The sequence below is a fragment of the Apodemus sylvaticus genome, chromosome 17 (assembly GCF_947179515.1).
Source record: "Apodemus sylvaticus chromosome 17, mApoSyl1.1, whole genome shotgun sequence".
Taxonomy (NCBI): Eukaryota; Metazoa; Chordata; class Mammalia; order Rodentia; family Muridae; genus Apodemus; species Apodemus sylvaticus.
This window is the reverse complement of record NC_067488.1, coordinates 67,887,178-67,905,424: the sequence shown is the minus strand read 5'-3', so window position 1 is coordinate 67,905,424 and position 18,247 is coordinate 67,887,178. Positions and strand designations below refer to the sequence as shown.

At 48.8% G+C, this 18,247-nt stretch overlaps 1 protein-coding gene across 3 annotated transcripts; it reads right to left on the bottom strand.

The window, feature by feature from the left end:
- Positions 1-88: 88 nt before the first annotated feature.
- Positions 89-16,593, bottom strand: Itgb7 (integrin subunit beta 7). 3 transcript variants are annotated; one of them, XM_052161401.1, is made up of 16 exons: positions 16,518-16,591; positions 12,083-12,248; positions 11,789-11,992; positions 9,760-9,961; positions 9,504-9,674; positions 8,255-8,496; positions 7,575-7,733; positions 7,278-7,373; positions 7,062-7,151; positions 3,652-3,798; positions 2,980-3,173; positions 2,201-2,424; positions 1,555-1,774; positions 1,200-1,405; positions 793-944; positions 89-577 (listed from the first exon to the last, which is right to left on the bottom strand). In XM_052161401.1, the coding sequence occupies exons 3-16, from the start codon at positions 11,987-11,989 to the stop codon at positions 476-478; spliced, it is 2,406 nt and encodes an 801-aa protein (XP_052017361.1). In that variant the 5' UTR covers positions 11,990-11,992; positions 12,083-12,248; positions 16,518-16,591; the 3' UTR covers positions 89-475. The 3 variants fall into 3 exon arrangements, with proteins under 3 accessions (XP_052017361.1, XP_052017362.1, XP_052017360.1); XM_052161402.1 differs by lacking the exon at positions 12,083-12,248 and adding an exon at positions 14,532-14,712 and having other exon boundaries at positions 16,518-16,578; XM_052161400.1 differs by lacking the exon at positions 12,083-12,248 and having other exon boundaries at positions 16,518-16,593.
- Between the last annotated feature and the right edge of the window lie 1,654 nt (positions 16,594-18,247).

Genomic DNA, 18,247 nt, shown 5'->3' with positions numbered 1-18,247 from the left:
TTCTCCTCCCTTAGTGTGACCACCCTACAGCTTGGAACAGAGCCAACTGCCCTGTCGAGACATCTTTTCTCCATAGAGAAGCATCAGGTCAAGGCAAAAACATCATTTCTGCTTTTTATTTTTAAAAAAGAAAAAAAGGATCTCAACAGCCTGACAAAATCAGGTCTGACTCCTGCTAGGCAGGGTTCCTTCAAAGGTGATGGCTCCGGCATCCAAGACTCCACCAGCTCAAGTGAGAAACCTCGGCTACATAGTCTGGTTTTTTGCTTGTTTCTGGTTTTGTCCCAGAGTGAGGTAAAGTAGAGGCCGGAAGTCTGAGGCAAAGCTTTTATTGTGTGGTGGGAGTGGCTGCTGCAGCGGTAAGTTGCCCTCTGAAGGTCACTCTGAGAAAAATGAGCAGTGGCAGCAGCTTTGCCTGACAGACACTGACCCTGCCCAACTCTTCCCCACTGTCCTCCAAGACAAGAATATTCAGTCAGTCTGCTTCCTGGGTCAGAGAGGGATGGTGACCGTTTGTCCCTTGGAAGCGGGGGTTGACGGTGGTCGTGACCGCACTTTTGTAGAGAGGATTGCTGTCCTGTGGGAAAACATTGCACACTGCAAGGAAAACTCAGGCGCTCCCATCACCGCTCCATGAGGCCAGATCTACAAGGCCTGGTCATGCTGAGGGAGGGAATTGCTTGGGGAAGCTTTAGAGCTGGTTATGGATTAGCGATGTAGAAAGAGTAAGAGACCCCACCAGGAAAGGCCAATGAGGAAAGCCCAGGCCGTGGTAGCAGTCACTGGACTCACCTGCTTCCAGTTAAGTTGCTGCCTCTCCTTCTCAAAGCGGCTGTACTCCCGGCGGTCATAGATCTCCACGGAAAGCCGGTAAGCCAGGACCAGCCCTAGTCCCACTGCCACAATGCCCCCTATGCAGCCCAGTATGATGGCACGGGTGTGATCTGGTGGGACCAAGGTATAAGGGCTGACCCACAGCTACCCAAAGGGTATCCAGCCTCCCCAGCCCGTCCTTGAAAGTAGGACCCAGCAGAACCCACAGCTGTCCTCCCTCCTAGGGCCTGAGCCTCATCCTCTCTGCCTCTGCCCCAGGTTTGCAGCTGTTTCAAACCCATTACCCCTATCTCATTCACATCCCCAGTTCTGAGGTCCTGCCTGGCAAGCTCCACTTATCATAGGTGTTGTCTCTGACCACTTACTCTCTTGGGCTCTCACTCTCAGAACAACTCCACTGGCCACATGTTCCACCAGGAAGAAGAACAGCTGGTTGTCTATTGTCCTCTCTTTGCACCAGCCATCATCCAAGTTAGGTGCCATGGCCAAGGTCACATTCACGTCAGCACAGGCCTCACTGCAGTTGGCTGCCAGGGGACCAGTACCAAACGCACCACACTCTGCACAATTCCTGTCCGGTGAATGCCAACCAGTGGATTCACATCTGGGCAGCTGTCACCCACCAGCCCTCCCCACACACCCACAAGGAGAACAGGCAGGCAGGAATTCCCAGCAACTTTCACTGCCCCAGCTCCCAAGATGAAAGCCGAGCAGCCTCACCTGTGTTGCTCACATGGTGACTTGCAGCCTAGGCACTGGTCACACAGAGCCCCGTAGTAGCCATCCAAGCACTGGCAACGGTTGCATTTACAGCGTCCGTGCCCACTGCAGAGCCCTCCTTCCGGACTGACACAACTGTCCACACTCACACTGCATTCACATGCTCTGCCGGTGCGGTTGGCAGGACAGTGACACACCCCACACTGGCAGTGGCCAAAGCCTGGGGAAGAATCGTTCAGAGGGTGATCACCATTCTCACACACAGTTGGTACAGTCTGTGTCAACCGTGCCAGACACATCTTCTGGCTCATACTACAGTCTTTGAAATTTGATCTTGGAGTCATAAGTGCCCTAGAAAACCCTCCTCTCCCTCTTTGCTCCCCCCTCCTCCCCCTCCCTGCCACTCCCCCCTTCTTTCTCCCTTTCCTCCTCCTCTTCCTCCTCCTCCTCTCCTTCCTTCTTTCTCCCTTCCCCCTCCCTCCTCCCTTCTCCCCTTCCTTCTCCATTCTCTCCCTCCCTCTTCCCTTCTCCCCCTCCCTCCTCCCTTTCCCCCTTCTTCCTCCTCCTCTCCCTCCTTCCTCCTGTCTCCCTGCCCCCCCACCTCTCCTTCCTTCTCCTTCCTCCCCCTCCCTCCTCCAAAAGGTACCTCCACAGAGGACGCCCTCGTGTCGCTCACAGCTGGCATCATCACACTCGCACAGACGCCCAGAGCTCTGTCCACTGCAGCTGCAGCGTCCACACTGGCATCGACCCTTCCCACTGCATAGGGGCCCTGTCCCGTTTGGGGCCCGGCAACCAGATTCCAGATCTGGGGAGGACAGGTCAGCCTCAGAGCATTCACACAGCTGACCAAGGCGGCCAGGGGCACAGCTGGAGGGGGAAGCAGAGAGATGGGTCAGAGTTCCATCATCTCTGACCTGTCTCTCAGGATATCCTAGGCCAGCAATTTTCAACCTGTAAGTTGTAACCCTTTGGGAGCCAAATGGCCCTTTCACAGGGGTCCCCTAAGACCATGAAAAAACACAGATATATATGTTACAATTCATAACAGTAGTAGCAAAATTACAGTTATGAAGTAGCAGTGAAGACAGTTTTATGGTTTGGGGTCACCAAAACATGAGGAACTCCATTAAAGGGTCACAGTGTTAGGAAGGTTGAGAACCATTACACTAAGACCATGTTCTCAAAGGAGAAGGAGACAGAGCAGCTGAAACAAACTAAGATATAGAATCGTACCAAGGGTTAAGGGGGGTAGGGGGGAGGATTCAGGTCAAGGTGAAGGCCTTAACATTTATGGGAAGCTTTGGGGTGTGACATTCAGGTAGATTCTGAGATATCTAGGTGACTCCAGGAGGGCAGAAAGCAAGGAAGGAATAGAGGAGAGGGTCACTTGCCCTAAGCTAAGGGAGTACATAAAACCCTCACCTGCATATCCCGCATTGAAGGTCCCCCTGTCCATCACTGCAGTAGGGAGCACGAGGCTGGGTGTCACTACAGTCACAGTCACACAGAGTGTGCAGCTCCACAGTTAACTCCTCGGAGAAGCCAAGGGCCCAGAGCCGTAGGACGTGGGCTTCTGGGAGGCAGTGAGTGGCTCGAAGAGTAACCCAGAAATCCACCTGAAGACAGGAGGACCAGGCAAAGCTTTATGCCCTCATGCATACACACACACACACACACACACACACACATACCATCATGAACACACACATATCTTCATGCACATATACTCTCATGCATACACACCACCCTCATGCGCTCGCGTGCACACACACACACCCTTATATACACACACACACACTCATGTACACACACACCCTGAAGATAGGAGAACCAAAGAAAGCTATACACACCATCATGTACACACACATACACACACACACACACACACACACAGAATCCACTGACCACACAGAACCCAGGACCTTGGTAAACTAAGAACACATGAAAATGCACCCCTCCCCCCATGGCTGCCCCCATGGGTTCTCCTGCTTGTTTCTCAATTCCACGCCCACGTTTCCTGTGGTAAGAGGGAAAGCGAGTATCTATCCCAGCTGGCTGGCTGGCTGGCTGGCTGGCTGACTGGCTGGCTCTCACCTGCTGGTTGACTCGGACATGACTGCACTGTCCCCGGTTCCCAGCCTCAGCCTCCCTCTTCTCAGCACCCCTACAGTGAGATTCAAAAGAGATGCTGACTCCAGGTGGGAGCGGAGAGTGTTCCAGAGTCACGGTGGATGACAGGCTCTATGGAAAGGGAGGGAGGGAAGGTAAGCCCCCAACGCACCCCGCTTTCTACCCTCATAGTTACACCCAGTATGGCTCTTTTTTTCACCCTGGGCTCCTTCCATCCTGCCCAGTTAGAAGTCATTTCTGAAAGAAGAACCACCCTGGCACAACCAGGAGCTAGAGCTACATGTGCCACAGTGGGGCAGCCCATGCTGTGAGTGTGTTTGTCGAACCCAAACCAGGCACACAGCTGTGTGTGTGTGTGTGTGTGTGTGTGTGTGTGTGTGTGATCTACCAGGGGAAAAAAAAGGTGCTTGCCTTTAATCCCAGCACTTGGGAGGCAGAGGCAGGCAGATTACTGAGTTCAAGGCCAGTCTGGTCTACAGAGTGAGTTCTAGGACAGCTAAGGCTACACAGAGAAACCCTGTCTCGAAAAAAAAAAAAATCTACCGGGCAGACTCATTTCCGTATGATTATTCTGCTGATGCCAACACTGTCTCAAGACTTTTCACCATGGTTAAGAGACTGGTGTTGGGGGCTAGAGAGATGGCTCAGAAGTTAAGAGCACCGACTGTTCTTCCAAAGGTCCTGAGTTCAAATCCGCAACCACCTGGTGGCTTACAACCATCAGCAATGTGATCTGACACCCTCTTCTGGTGTGTCTAAAGAGTGTACTCATATAAATAATAAAATAAACAATTTTTTAAAATGTGGACGATAATAGTTACCAATCAGGTAGGGTGCAGGACCTTGTGGCACAGGATGGTAATCTAAGGTCCAAGCAAGGGTAAGGGTAGGTCACTGCTACACAATGTCTCCAAATAAAAAGCAAAATGCTGGGCTGGAGAGATTGCTCAGTGGTTAGGAGCACAGACTGCTTTTCCAGAGGTCCTGAGTTCAAATCCCAGCAACCACATTGTGGCTCACAACCATCTAACAAGATCTGACGCCCTCTTCTGGAGTGTCTGAAGACAGCTACAGTGTATTTACATATAATAAATAATTAAATCTTTAAAAAAAAAAGATCACCAAGGATTTAAAAAAAAAAAAGGCAAAATGCTCAGGGTTAGAAGGCTTGCCCAGCAAACATGAGACTCTGGATTTAATCCCCAGCACTGTATACATTATATTCACAGTCAGTATACACTTGTAGCCCAAGAGTTTAGAAGCCAGAACCAGGTGGATTACCACAAATTCAAGGCCAGCCTGATCTGCATAATGAATTCCAGGCCAACCAGGGCTAAAGCAAGACTCTATCTCTAAAAACAAACATCAAAATTAAATTTAAAAATTAATGAAGGTCAGGAGAGATGGCTCAATGTTTCATTTGTGGAGACAGGGTCTTTTTGCATTTGGTTCTCTGCACCCACAGGGTTGTTAAAAACCATTTATAACTCTAGTTCTAGGCAATCTGATCCCTCTCCTGGCCTCCATGGTCAACAGGCATGCACTTATGTACAGGCAAGTGAACACTCATACTCACCAAATAGATAGATAGATAGATAGATAGATAGATAGATAGATAGATAGATAGATTAATACTTTTTAAGGAAGAGGAACCAGGCGGTGATGGCGCGCACCTGTAATCCCAGCACTCTGGGAGGCAGAGGCAGGTGGATTTCTGAGTTCCAGGCCAGCCTGGTCTACAGAGTGAGTTCCAGGACAGCCAGAGCTATACAGAGAAATCCTGTCTCGAAAAACCCAAATCCAAAAACACCAAAAACACCAAAAAAAAAAAAAAAACCAAAAAACAAAAAAACAAAAAAACAAAAAAAGGAAGCGGGACTAGCGAGGCACCTCAGCAAGTAAAAGCAAGCACACTTGCCAGGCCAGTCTGGAGCCTGGATTAGTTAGATCTGCAGAACTCTTAATGTAGGGTCAAAAGGGAGAACTGACTCCACAAACTTGACTCTGGCCTGATACATGCACTGTGGCACTCATGTGCGCCCACCTCATGTGCACGCATGCACATAGTCTCTCACACACACACAAAATGATAGATTTAAAAAAATTTTTTTCAAGCCGGGCGGTGGTGGCGCATGCCTGTATTCCCAGCACTCTGGGAGGCAGAGGCAGGCAGATTTCTGAGTTTGAGGCCAGCCTGGTCTACAGAGTGAGTTCCAGGACAGCCAGGGCTATACAGAGAAACCCTGTCTTGAAAAAACCAAATCCAAAAAACCAAAAAAAAATTTTTTTTTCAACTGAGTGGTAGAAGCACACACCTTTAGGCCTATCACTCAGGAGGCAGAGGCAGGCAGATTGCTGAGTTCAAGGCCAGCCTGGTCTACACAGTGAGTTCCTGGAAAGCCAGGCCTACACAGGAAAAAACCCTATCTCAAAACAAACAAAGAAAAACAAAAATGTACATACATGTAGATATGTGTGCATACATGTACATGCGTGAACATGCATGCAGCTCTAAATGGAGTCATGGATTCTCTTAAAAAAAGAAAAGAAAAGAAAAAGACCACGTGAATTCAAGAGGGAAAATAGTAGGTGTATAGTAGTAAACTGTAGAGGAGAGAATAGGGAGTTAGATTTGATCTGAACACATCTCACACACACACACACACACACATATATATATATATATATATATATACATATACACATATATACACATACATATATGTATATATACAAACATACATATACACATATATGTATATATAATGTATATGTATATGTATTATATATAATATATTTCTATATAATGTATATGTATATAATGTATATATAATATATACACATGTATATAATGTATATGTATATACACACATATATGAATATTAAATATTTAAAATTTTAAATTATTTTATATATGAATGTTTTGCCTGCATGTATACCTTTATCATTTTTCAAAAAATGTTCTGTTCATTGGTGTTCTACCTGCATGGATATTACAGACAGGTGTGAGCTGCCATGTGGGAGCTGGGAATTGAACCCAGGTTCTCTGGAAGAACAGCCAGTGCTCTTAACCACTGAGCCCTCTCTCAGTGTCCCTTAAATATATTTTAGGTTAATAAAAAAGAGCTAGAGTAAGGAATATGGCTCTGTGGCAGAGTATTCTCCTAGCACAATAAGGCCTTAGGTTCAATTGTTAATATGGCAAAAAGAATTACATAAAATTATATTTATGAATGTGCGTATACAGAGCAGCTAAGGGCAGCCATGTGCGAACTGTAGGTAGGGGCTGTAAAATGGTAGAAGTTCTCATGCCCTCCTAGTCATGCCCCGCCACCTGAGGACCCGTCTCCCTCACCCCACCCCTCTCCACTCACATCATAAGCATCCATGATGAGCTGCACCACATTGCTGGAATCCTCGCTGAGCTCTCCGACAGCAGACTTGGGAATCAGCTGACTCAGCTCCTGTGTTACAAAGAGGGGAGAGCAATAATGAATAAAGCTTTAGGAGAATGTGTAGGAAGAACAGACTAGGTTGGAGTCAGGAAGTTATGGGATGGGTTTCGAGGTCTTTACTCGGAGAGCTCTCACCTGATACACAGGCAGTGTGGCACCAGTGACAGCAAAGATAGGCTGGATGTTCGCCGCAGTGAGGGCCTGGGCTACTTGACCCACAGATGGATAGTCCTGAGGCAGGGAGGGAACAGGTGACTATTGCTGGTCTCCCTTCAGTGTGCTAAGCACCCTCAGACTGAACAAAGCAAGCCAGGGTGCACAGTCCCACCGCCAGGAGGAACCCCGAAGGATGATGGTGACACAGGATGCTATCCGGTGAGAACTGGTGAGCCAAAGAATCCTGAAGGAAGAGCTGGGGGAGGGAGGACTCACAAACTCTGCGCTGTTGGTGTAGACGCCATTGCTGTCCAGATGGCATTGCCCGTCGCTGGGCATGAAAATACCACCCAGTTTCCCATCCCCGGCTGTGTGGAACGTATCGTCTGAAGTGAATACCAGAAGTCGGGACACATTTCTCCAGCCGATCTGCTCCTGTGAGGGGGGAAGGGGGCAACCTCTGTACCTGGCCATGGCATTTGAGCCATCCCAGTCTGAGTCATTTTGTCTGCCCTCCCTTCCCATTAAGATTTATTTATTTATTTTGTGTATATAAGTACAGAGTAGCTGTGTTCAGACACACCAGAAGAGGGCGTCAAATCTCATTACAGAAGGTTGTGAGCCACCATGTGGTTGCTGGGATTTGAACTCAGGACCTCTGGAAGAGCAGTCAGTGCTCTTGACCACTGAGCCATCTTTCCAGCCCCCTCCCTTCCCATTTCTAACTCTCTGCTCCAAGCTCTCTGAACACTGTCCTCCAAACAAGCCTGTTGTTAGTGGAGGCCCTCTTACAAACTAGGCAAAGTGCCTCTTATTCAGATAGTTTACACTGTTGTGCCGGATAACTGTCAAATAGGTAAGCACGCACACCTCAGTGAGATAACGGATGTACCACATCTGTAACAGGCGCTCTCGGCCCCAGACAGCCCTGGGCTCAGATCCTAACCCTGTCTCACCTGGCAGAGGGCAGCCTGCAAAATGGCATCAAAGCCGCCTTCAGGTGAGTCCAGGTTGCCAGAGACATTCTGGCGTCCCACCTCTCTCTCGAAGGCTTGAGCGTCCCCGGTGAGGGACAACACATGGTGAAAACTAAAGGGCGGCTGACAGCGTTCCAGCCGGCTGGGGCACGGGTGGTGAAGCTTGGAGGGCACTGTGCTTACAAAGGGCAACACCGTTTTGTCCACGAAGGAGCCAAAACCTGAAAGCAGAAAGCAATGGGGGCTGTGCCAAAGGTCACAAGGCATGGGCAGGATGTAAGAGTCCCTGGGAGGCCTGGAGAGATGAATATATCTTTAAATGTATTCATCTTTTTTATAAAAAAACTTATTCATTTAACGTATTCATGTGCTGTCTTCAGACACACCAGAAGAGGGCATCGGATCCCATTACAGGTGGTTGTGAGCCACCATGTGGTTGCTGGGAATTGAACTCAGGACCTCTGGAAGAGCAGTCGGTGCTCTCAACCACTGAACCATCTCTCCATCCCAATGAATAAATCTTAAAAAAAAAAAAAAAGTCCCTGCTAAATAGACAGGAGGGTACACAGGGACCTAGCACCTGGCAAGGGGAAAAATATGGCTCAAGAAGATGGGAATGGAGGCGATGAAGAGGAGGACCCAACAGCAGCAACCAGGCATCCTGGAGGCTGAGGCACCAGGGGCAAGGGTGTAGAAGCAGCAGGTGGCACGGAGCGGTTGCTTTGGAGGGGGCTTGTTTATCTTGACACAGGGTCTTTCTGTGTAGCCCAGGATGTCCTGGAACTGGCTCTGTAACCAGGCTGTCCTCAAACTCAGAGCTCTGCCTGCCTCTGCCTCCTGGGATTAAAGGTGTGCACTACCACCACCTGGCACGGGGTGCTTTTGAGCCATGGGGTGGAAAATCATTACAGAATATGGAACGTTCCATCTAGATTACCCAGAAACACTGGGTTGAGATGTAGCATAAGGGCAGTGATGGGCAGCTGTCTGTTTGAACAGTCTCTTACATTCTGAGCCCCAGCTGGCCCTCATGTACAGCAAGAAATCCTCCAAGGGTTAATCCTAAAGCCCCTCTAGTTTAGACCTAGATGAGTGTCTCTTGGGAGAAATGTCAAGATCCAACGGCCTGATGGAGTCTGTTAAATACTGGGAGAGTCTAAGGCGGTGGTGGAAGCTAAAGGCAGGGACAAGGGCTGGCAGAGTCTGGGTAGCGCATGCGCATGCTCACCTATGCGCACAGAATGGGTGACCTCCTGCAGCTTAACCAGCAGGGAGTGCCCGAGCTGGCGCACGCGTTCCAAGTCATCCTTCATTGAGTAGCTCAGGTCCATAAGATAGTACAGGTCCACGGGGTACCCGGCAGCTCGGAGGAAGCGGACCCGGAATTTCTGGGGCTCCCCTGATAAAGAAAGAGAGACTCGACTCTGCAGGTCAGTGCATTCGGGACCAGCCCAGACTTACGTCCTGTGCCGCCCGAGTCTCACCTGGCCGCAGCGTGACGCGGATCCGCTGCGGGGCCAGCTGGGTGGCCCCCTCGCCGCGGTCTCCCTGGCTGAGCGGCCTGTCCTGCAGCACCTCCTGGTGGCCTCTCGGCTCCTCCAGCTCCTGCGCGGGGCACCCGCGGGCCAGTAGCTCCTCTCGCCTTGCGCAGCGCCTCGCCTCTGCCTCCCCCGAGGCAGTGAAGTTCTGTACCCCAAGAGGAGGCGCACTGAGCCCCAGTCCCCGCGGCCCCTCAACCCGAGTACCAACACCACCCTGCAAACCCCGCCGCCTGCCACCCCGCTCTGTTCACAGCCAGCCTCCCTGAGCCCTGATTTATTCTCACAGTTCACTTATTCCACAGCTACTGTGGAAAACCTATAGTCCTGTCTTCTTCAGCGCCTACTTCCTGTAGCAGTCCTCCCCGCTTTCCTGAACTCAACCCCCGCCCCCCCTCAGCCTCCCACCTATCCTTTCTCATTAGAGCCACAGACTTCCTGTTGAGATCTCAGGGACCTCAAGGATACAGAAAAACTACCTGATGGTCCTACTTCCCCTTCATAGTCAGACTAAAATAGGAAGGGGGTCAGTCACACTAGTTTCTGGGAAGGAGGACGATAAAGACAGAAAGACACACACACACACACATGCTCATACACTCACTCAGGACGTGTGGTACCCTGCACTGACTGACAAGCCACAGGGGAAGGAAATGGTTAGGTGGCTTCTCAGTGGGCATTGGTGCCAGCCCCTAGGGAACAGAGAGGCAGACACAGATCAGCGGCTGTCCCCAGAGCACGGGGGTTGAGTTCAGGAAAGCGGGGAGGACTGCTACACTTATCACTCTAGTCACTGTCTAGGACCTCTGCCTCACTGCCTACAGAGTCTGTCTTCCAGTTTCTGTATCAGGCGTTTCTTGGGCCCTCTAGGCAGCTGTAAATGCAGCTGCCTGTCAGCGTGTCTATATCTTACCAAGTCTGCACTTATCTAAATCTCCATCTTTCTGTGAGAGATGCCTCTGAGACTCTTTCACGAGCACTTCCTCTTTAAGGCATCCATAAAGAACAGCTTTTATAAAGAATATACATCTATCTGTCTATCTGTCTATCTGTGTCTATCCATCTATCTATCTATCTATTGTTTATGTAGCTCTGTCTGTCCTAGAACTTGCGTTGTAGACCAAGCTGGCTTTGAACTCACAGAGACCTGTCTGCTTCTGCCACCCAAATGCTTGGATTAAAGGCCACAATTCCCCACCTTTGCTTAATTTTTAACTCTCATTATGATGGTATGTGAGGTGAGGCCTTTGGGTGGTAGTTGGGTTTAGGTGAAGTCCTGAGGTCAAGACCCTTGTGATGACATGTGCCCTCTTAAGATGTGACAGCTGGGGTTGGAGAGGTGGCTCAGTGGTTAACAGCACTTACTACTCTTTGAGAGGACCCAAGTTAAGTTCCCAGCACCCATGTGGTGGCTTACAACCAGTAACTCCGGTTCTAAGGGATCTGATACCCTCTTCTGACGTCCACAGGTGCCTACAGACATGGGGTGCACATCCACACACTAACACTCATGCACATAAAATAAATATCTTTCAAAAAAATTAACAGCAGAGGACCCTCCTCCCCAAACCCCAATCCCCAGGTAATAACATAGCAAGAAAGTAGCCCATCTCTAAGCCAGGAAAAAAATCTTCCAGAGTAAACCAAATGAGCCAGCACTTTGCTCTTGAATTCCAAGCCTCTCAATTCATAAGAAGTATGTTTCTGTTGCATTTTGCCACAGAATATTTAACTGGCCTATCCGCTTTCTCCCATGAAGAAGCACAAACTCCCACAAGGACATCTTCCTCTGAGCTCATTGGTCACGGGTCCTGTTCACATATGCACAGATACTTACACACATATGAGTCACACATTGGAATCCTGTCTGTCCAAATTCAGTCACACATGAGAGTAAACAGTATACCTAGAAAAATCACAAATATGCCGACACAACACACATCACACATGTTTATGGCCACAGAACCATGTTTACCAGTTGCTTGCACCATGCACAGCTGGGGTGTGAGAGAATACACTTCTGGCAGGAAGGAGCTGGCTGGCAGGATCCCTGCAGAGACAGGTCAGGATCCTCCCGTGCTGTGGCCTCCCCCGAGGATGTAATCTTGGTATCTAACTCACTCTGACCTCCGCCCAGAACCAGCAGAAAAATGAGAACAGTTGATGAATCCACCATGGTCTGTAATGGGATATAAAGACAAACACACAGGTCCTCAGGGAGGGCCCAAGCCCTCTAAACTTAGCTTGTGGTTGCCAAGTTGAACCTTACCCCAACTCCAACTCTCTCCTCAGAGTTTCACATCCCCCTATGGATTCAGGAGCTTTTCCAAAATGGTGGCAAGTGACAGGTGCCAGAGCAAGGGAGGGGATCAGAGACCTGTCTTCCTTTGTGTAGACTTCAGGGACCCAGGGTGGACAGAGGAAGGGCCTGTGAGCTGCAGAGATTACTCAGTGGTTAAGAGCACTGTGGAGCTCAAGAGATGGCTTCCCAATCAAAACCGCCGGCTTCTCTCCCAGAGGACGCCCTTCTGCCCTGGGTCCCACTCCCAGCACCTTCATGGCGTGCCAGCTCGCGGCTATCTGTAATTCTAGATCCAGAGGGTCCAACACACTCTTGAGCATCCAAGAGCACCGGTCATACATGTGGTGCAGAGACATACATACATAGAAAACACTCAAACTCATAAGAATCAATAAAGATCTTAGGGGAGCAAAAGCACACAGTTTTCTGGAGGACCCGAATTCTATTCCCAGCCTGCTTCTGGCATCTCACCACTGCCCTTAACCCCCTCTCCATGGATACCTGAACCCATGTGCACACACCCACATAGGTATACATGCATACGTATAATTTTTTTTAAATCCAGGTGTAGTGGCACCACATGGGAGGCAGAGGTAGATGGATCACTGTGATTTTGAGGCCAGCCTGGCCTTCACAGTGAGTTCCAGGCAAGGCAGGGGTTATACAGTGAGATCTCTCTCAAAAACAAAAAAGAAGGCAGGAAGGAAAGACAGTGGGACAGTCTAGAGCAGTAAGGACTGCGCCCCAATCTCTTCACTAATATCCTAAGTGGAAGGAAAGGTAGCACTAGATTCTTTCCCACCTAGATCCCTCGGTGGCTCTGTAGTATGCCCTGTTCTCCCCTGCCTCTCCTCTCTCCTTCCCCGCTCACTTACCCCCAATTTCCCCCCTCCCCCGCCTCAGTCTCCACATCTGAAGGAATTAAAGTCTAGAAGAGCAGAAGAGAGGGAAGGAGTAGAGATGGGCAAGTGTGTGCTCAGGGAAACATGGTTTCACACGGGTAATGCAGTAGCCAGAGGAAGGACACCTAGTAAGCAGAAATCCTCACTGATATCAGGATCTATATTTCATTTTATTGTTATGTCTGCATATAATGGGTGTCACTGGTGCCTTTGGAGGGCAGAAGAGAGCATAGGATGTGGAACTGACCTTATGGATGGTTCTGAGCTGCCGTGGAAACCAGACCCAAGTTCTTGAGAAGAGCGGGTGCTCTTAGCCACCCAGCCTGATATGTTATATCTGCTATATAACTCCAGCCTGGTACAGTTAGCTTAGTTTAGTTTTATGTGTTTTATGTTCTTGTGTGTTTATTTGTTTGTTTGTTTGTTTTGTTTTGTTTTTTCGAGACAGGATTTCTCTGTGTAGCCCTGGCTGTCCTGGAACTCACTCTGTAGACCAGGCTGGCCTCGAACTCAGAAATCCGCCTGCCTCTGCTTCCCAAGTGTTGGGATTACAGGCGTGTGCTACCACCTCCCAGCTTCTTGTGTGTTTAATTGGTAGCGAAGAGCATGCACATGCCATAGCACACTATAACATGTGTGTGGAGGTCAGAGGGCAACGTGTGGGACAGGGCATCAGGCTTGTCTGCAGGCATCTTCACTCACTAAGAACGCTCCAGTTGCCTGCCTTCCTGTTGCTGCTTTGGTGTTGGTGTTTTGGAGATAGGGACCTGGCTGGCCTGTGCCTCACTGTCTTGAAAGAAAAAAAAAATTTTAAATGAATAAAATTCAAATAGGTGATGATTCAAAAATAAAAGGTGTTAGACAGAGCAGTGCATGCTGTTATCCCAGAACAGGGGTTCAAGGCCAGCCTAGACTGCATGTCTCAAAAGATGTTTTAATTAATCAAAAACAAATAATGCTGCATTATTCAAGACAATGTGGGGGCTGGAGAGATGGCTCAGCGGTTAAGAGCACTGACTGCTCTTCTGAAGGTCCTGAGTTCAAAGCCCAGCAGCCACATGGTGGCTCACGACCATCCATAATGAGATCTGATGTCCTCTTCTGGTGTGTCTGAAGACAGCCACAGAAGACATAATAAATAAATAAATCTTTAAAAAAAAAAAAAAAGCCGGGTGGTGGTGGCGCACGCCTGTAATCCCAGCACTCTGGGAGGCAGAGGCAGGCGGATTTCTGAGTTCGAGGCCAGCCTGGTCTACAGAGTGAGTTCCAGGACAGCCAGGGCTATACAGAGAAACCCTGTCTCAAAAAAACCAAAAAATCCAAAAAAAAAAGAGAGAGAGAGAGAGAGAGAGAGAGAGAGAGAGAGAGAGAGAGAGAGAGAGAAGGAGAGAGAACTGACCTCTTCCAGAGGTCCTGAGTTCAAATCCCAGCAACCACATGGTGGCTCACAATCATCTGTAATGGGATCTGATGCCCTTTTCTGGTGTGTCTGAAGACAGCTACAGTGTACTTACATATATAAATGAATAAATCCTTTTTTTCTTTTTTTCGAGACAGGGTTTCTCTGTGTAGCCCTGGCTGTCCTGGAACTCACTCTGTAGACCAGGCTGGCCTCGAACTCAGAAATCTGCCTGCCTCTGCCTCCCAGAGTGCTGGGATTACAGGGCGTGCACCATGACCGACCGGCAAATAAATCTTAAAAAAAAAAAAAAAAAAGACAATGTGGTACTAACATAAAGCTAAGCTTGTGAATTAGTGGTCTAGAACGAGAGCTGCAGAGCCATGTTTGATGGCGTGGAGTGGGTAGTGGTAGGTGGATCTACATAAGGAGTTCTAGGCCTGGACTACATAGTCCCATCCAAAAAAAAAAAAAAAAAAAAAAAAAAGGACAAGAGAAAATTTAAAGTAAAGTATCTCCTTATAGACGCCCATTGTGCGAGTTAACAAGAATTAGTTACCCTAAACTGATAGGCATCACATTCAATCATTTGGGATCTAATAGATGTGACTCCTTAGCACGGCATCTGCCTAGCATGTCAAAACCCTCCTTTCAACCTTCAGCTTCACATAAAAACGTAATAGTTTCTTTCCTATCTTCCTTTTCGATTTTTTTTTGTTGTATTTATTCCTTTTACTCAATAAGTCTATCATAACACTATACACATGCCCTCAGAGCTCAGAAGAGGCATCAGCTCCCTCGTCCCTGGAGCTGTGGATGATTGTTAAGCAATATGGGTGCTGGGGTTCAAACCCGGATTCTTTGCAAGAGCAACAAGTGCTCTTAACCACTGATTGCTCTCTCCAACCTCAAAAACATAATGGTTTCTAATTGCCTACTATTACTAATCATGACACACAAGGAAAGCACATGCGGCCACCACACGTGTGTGGATGACTCTCGAGGAACCCTCTGGAAGACGTGTGGTACCAGCTGGCAGCCACTGTGTATCCGTGACCTTGGTAAGCATGGGTAGCTTAAGCTCCCTAGGGTGCTATGGTGTTCCCATGGTCACCGGCAGTGTGCAAGAGACTGCTAGGAAGCATCCACATTCTCCTCAACCTGGGTCCAGACTCGGGAGGCACTGATGCAGGGAGTAGGGGGAAGGGTGGGGTACTGAGCCGTTGAACACCCCATCCTGCTCACCACCCCATGTGACCTCAGATGGGTGTGTAATACGTTACAGAGCTTCTGCTCTCAGGGAGAGGCTGACCCCAGGCTTAGCCTCACTGAAACCTCAGACCTGCGTGCTTTCTGTGCTGTGGTCAGGGAGGCTCGAGACTCTGCAGCACAAAGTTTAGCTTTGACTCATCTCATAGATGGGGCTCCCATTTCCACCCTGTTCACAAGAAAGAGACGCCAAGTCCACTCATCTGTCCTAAAGATGAGGCTCTGAACTCATGCATGGCCTCCCCAGCCCCTCTCAATTCTGTCTCCTTCTTCCTTCTTTGGCAATCCATGCATCTTGCCACCCGCTGTCTGTCTCCTTCCATGTACTTGTGTATGTGTGTGCATGTGTATTTGCATGTGTGTGTGTGTGCATGTGTATGTGAGTGAAAGTGTACACATGTGTAATGCAAACCTCAGTAGGCCAGGAATGTGGAGTCTGTGGCTAGGGTGCCAAGTGGGAAGACTTCTGGGCTGTGCAAAAAACATTAAGCTGCAAAGGATAGCAGCCAGGGACAGACAGGAAATGCTGGGAGAAGCACATGCTGGTTGGGGCAAGCCTCGGCTCTCAGAAAACACTCACGTATGTATAGTATCACAATCTCCTTCCCTCCCTCTGGCTCTAGTGCAGAAACTAATGGATGAGCAGCAGGAGGCTGTGATCACAGAGAAAGAGATAATAGGACCATAGGAGTGCAGAAAGGGGTTCAGAGCCTTTCTCAAGATTAGACAGGGCACTGGAGAGCCCAGAACTCAGCCTTCTTCCCAAGAGGTAGGGAACAAGTGGGCCTGGATACGGGAGGAGGTGGTGGGCTACTGCCCTGACGGTACTCACAGGTGCTTGCGGAGCAGCCCTTCCTCTGCTGGTGGCAGTAGCACAGCCTTTGTGTACAGATCTAGAGGCTGCAGGGGAGGAAGTGACACACCCTTGGGGGGGGGGGACTCTTGGAGGGTGGCTGGTCTAGCAGAAGGTGGAGCAGATAGGAGTGGGCTGGGTAAAGAAAGGACCTAGACGGAGTCCCATCTACTAAGCACTGCTTTTGTGCTAAACTATCAAGAAGTACAAGGAAGGGTCACAAGAACCATGTCAGACAGTGGCGGTGCCCCCACCCCTGCCCCCACACATACCACAGGCGCAGAGATTGAGGCCCAGCAAGACTCTAAAGAGAGACCAACTTTGCAAAATGTCACACAGGTAGCAAGGGGCTGGGCTATAATCTAAATCCAAGTCAAGCCGGGCAGTGGTGGTGCATGCCTGTAATCCCAGCACTTGGGAGGCAGAGGCAGGTGGATTTCTGAGTTCGAGGCCAGCCTGGTGTACAGAGTAAGTTCCAGGACAGCCAGGGATATACAGAGAAACCCTGTCTCAAAAAAAAAAAAAAAAAAAAAAAGAAAAGAAAGAAATCCAAGTCAGCTTCCTTCTAAAATCGATGATCTCTCCAGTATCTCAGAGAGGAAGGAGCCAGACAGGAAGAAACTTGAAGGAAGATGGTTTCTGTTCCTTTGGAAAACCCAGGGACCATTGTGTTGTTGTGATGACCACGATTCATGCTAGGTATCCATCTTGGTTCTAATAGCCATTTTTCTTTTGATTTACCAGGAAGGTAAGTTCCTAATAACCCTGACACCCTGACCTCCACCCAGAAGCATACATCTGTTCTTGTTTTGATATAGCTGGTGTGTATTGCTGTTGGTTTGTTTTTTGTTTTCTCTAACATTCTTGTGCAGACAGTCAAGGACTACTCTGAGGTCCCCTTTGAGTGGCAGTCTCTAATTTGGCTCAGAGATTGCTGTCTTGCTACCAGTATCAATAAACTTAACTATAATCTGGATTGAATCGAGGTCTTTTCCCCAGAAGTCTCGACTCCTAACTGTATCACAGCTAAACTATTTGGACTCTGAAGCCAACCTGCCTGAGTTAAAATCCTGGCTCTCTCTCTCCATTAGCAGGAAGTAGTAAAAGTCTAATCCAGGGTTTCACAAATCTGTGAGTCATGACCCCATAGGAGTTGAACTACTCTTTCACAGGGGTCACCTAAGACCATCAGAAATATCAGATATTTGCGTTATAATTCATAACAGTAGCAAAAATTGTAGTTATAACGTAGCAATGAAAATGATTTTGAGCCAGGCAGTGGTGGCGCATGCCTTTAATTCCAGCACTTGGGAGGCAGAGGCAGGCAAATTTCTGAGTTGGAGGTCAGCCTGGTGATTTCACAGAGTGAGTTCCAAGACAGCCAGGGCTATTCAGAGAAACCCTGTCTTAAAAAACCAAAAAGATAAAAAGAAAAAAGAAAAAGAAAAGAAAATGATTTTGGTTGGGGGTCACCACAGCACGAAGAACTGTATTAAGGAGTCGTGATGTTCAGAAGGGGAGAACTTCCTATGGCTGCCATTTTATCTGCACTCAGATCATCGTAAAAATAAGATGGTGTCTATTTAAAAGACCATCTGGAACAGCGGGAATGGGCTGGGGCGAGGATGCAGCTCAGTGTCAAGATGCTTGCCCAGCTGTCAAGAGACCTTAGGTCCTGTCTCCAACACTGAGAAGGGCGAGGCAGTATC

Bases quoted from the DNA above. Each gene is read 5' to 3' on its own strand.
- Itgb7 (XM_052161400.1), bottom strand. From the start codon at position 11,989: ATGGTGGATTCATCAACTGTTCTCATTTTTCTGCTGGTTCTGGGCGGA. The intron at 8,497-9,503 runs GTGAGCATGCGC...TTCTGCTTTCAG, and splicing joins CACCCATTCTGTGCGCATAG to GTTTTGGCTCCTTCGTGGAC. The intron at 3,799-7,061 runs GTGAGTGGAGAG...CCCTTTCCATAG, and splicing joins TCATCATGGATGCTTATGAT to AGCCTGTCATCCACCGTGAC.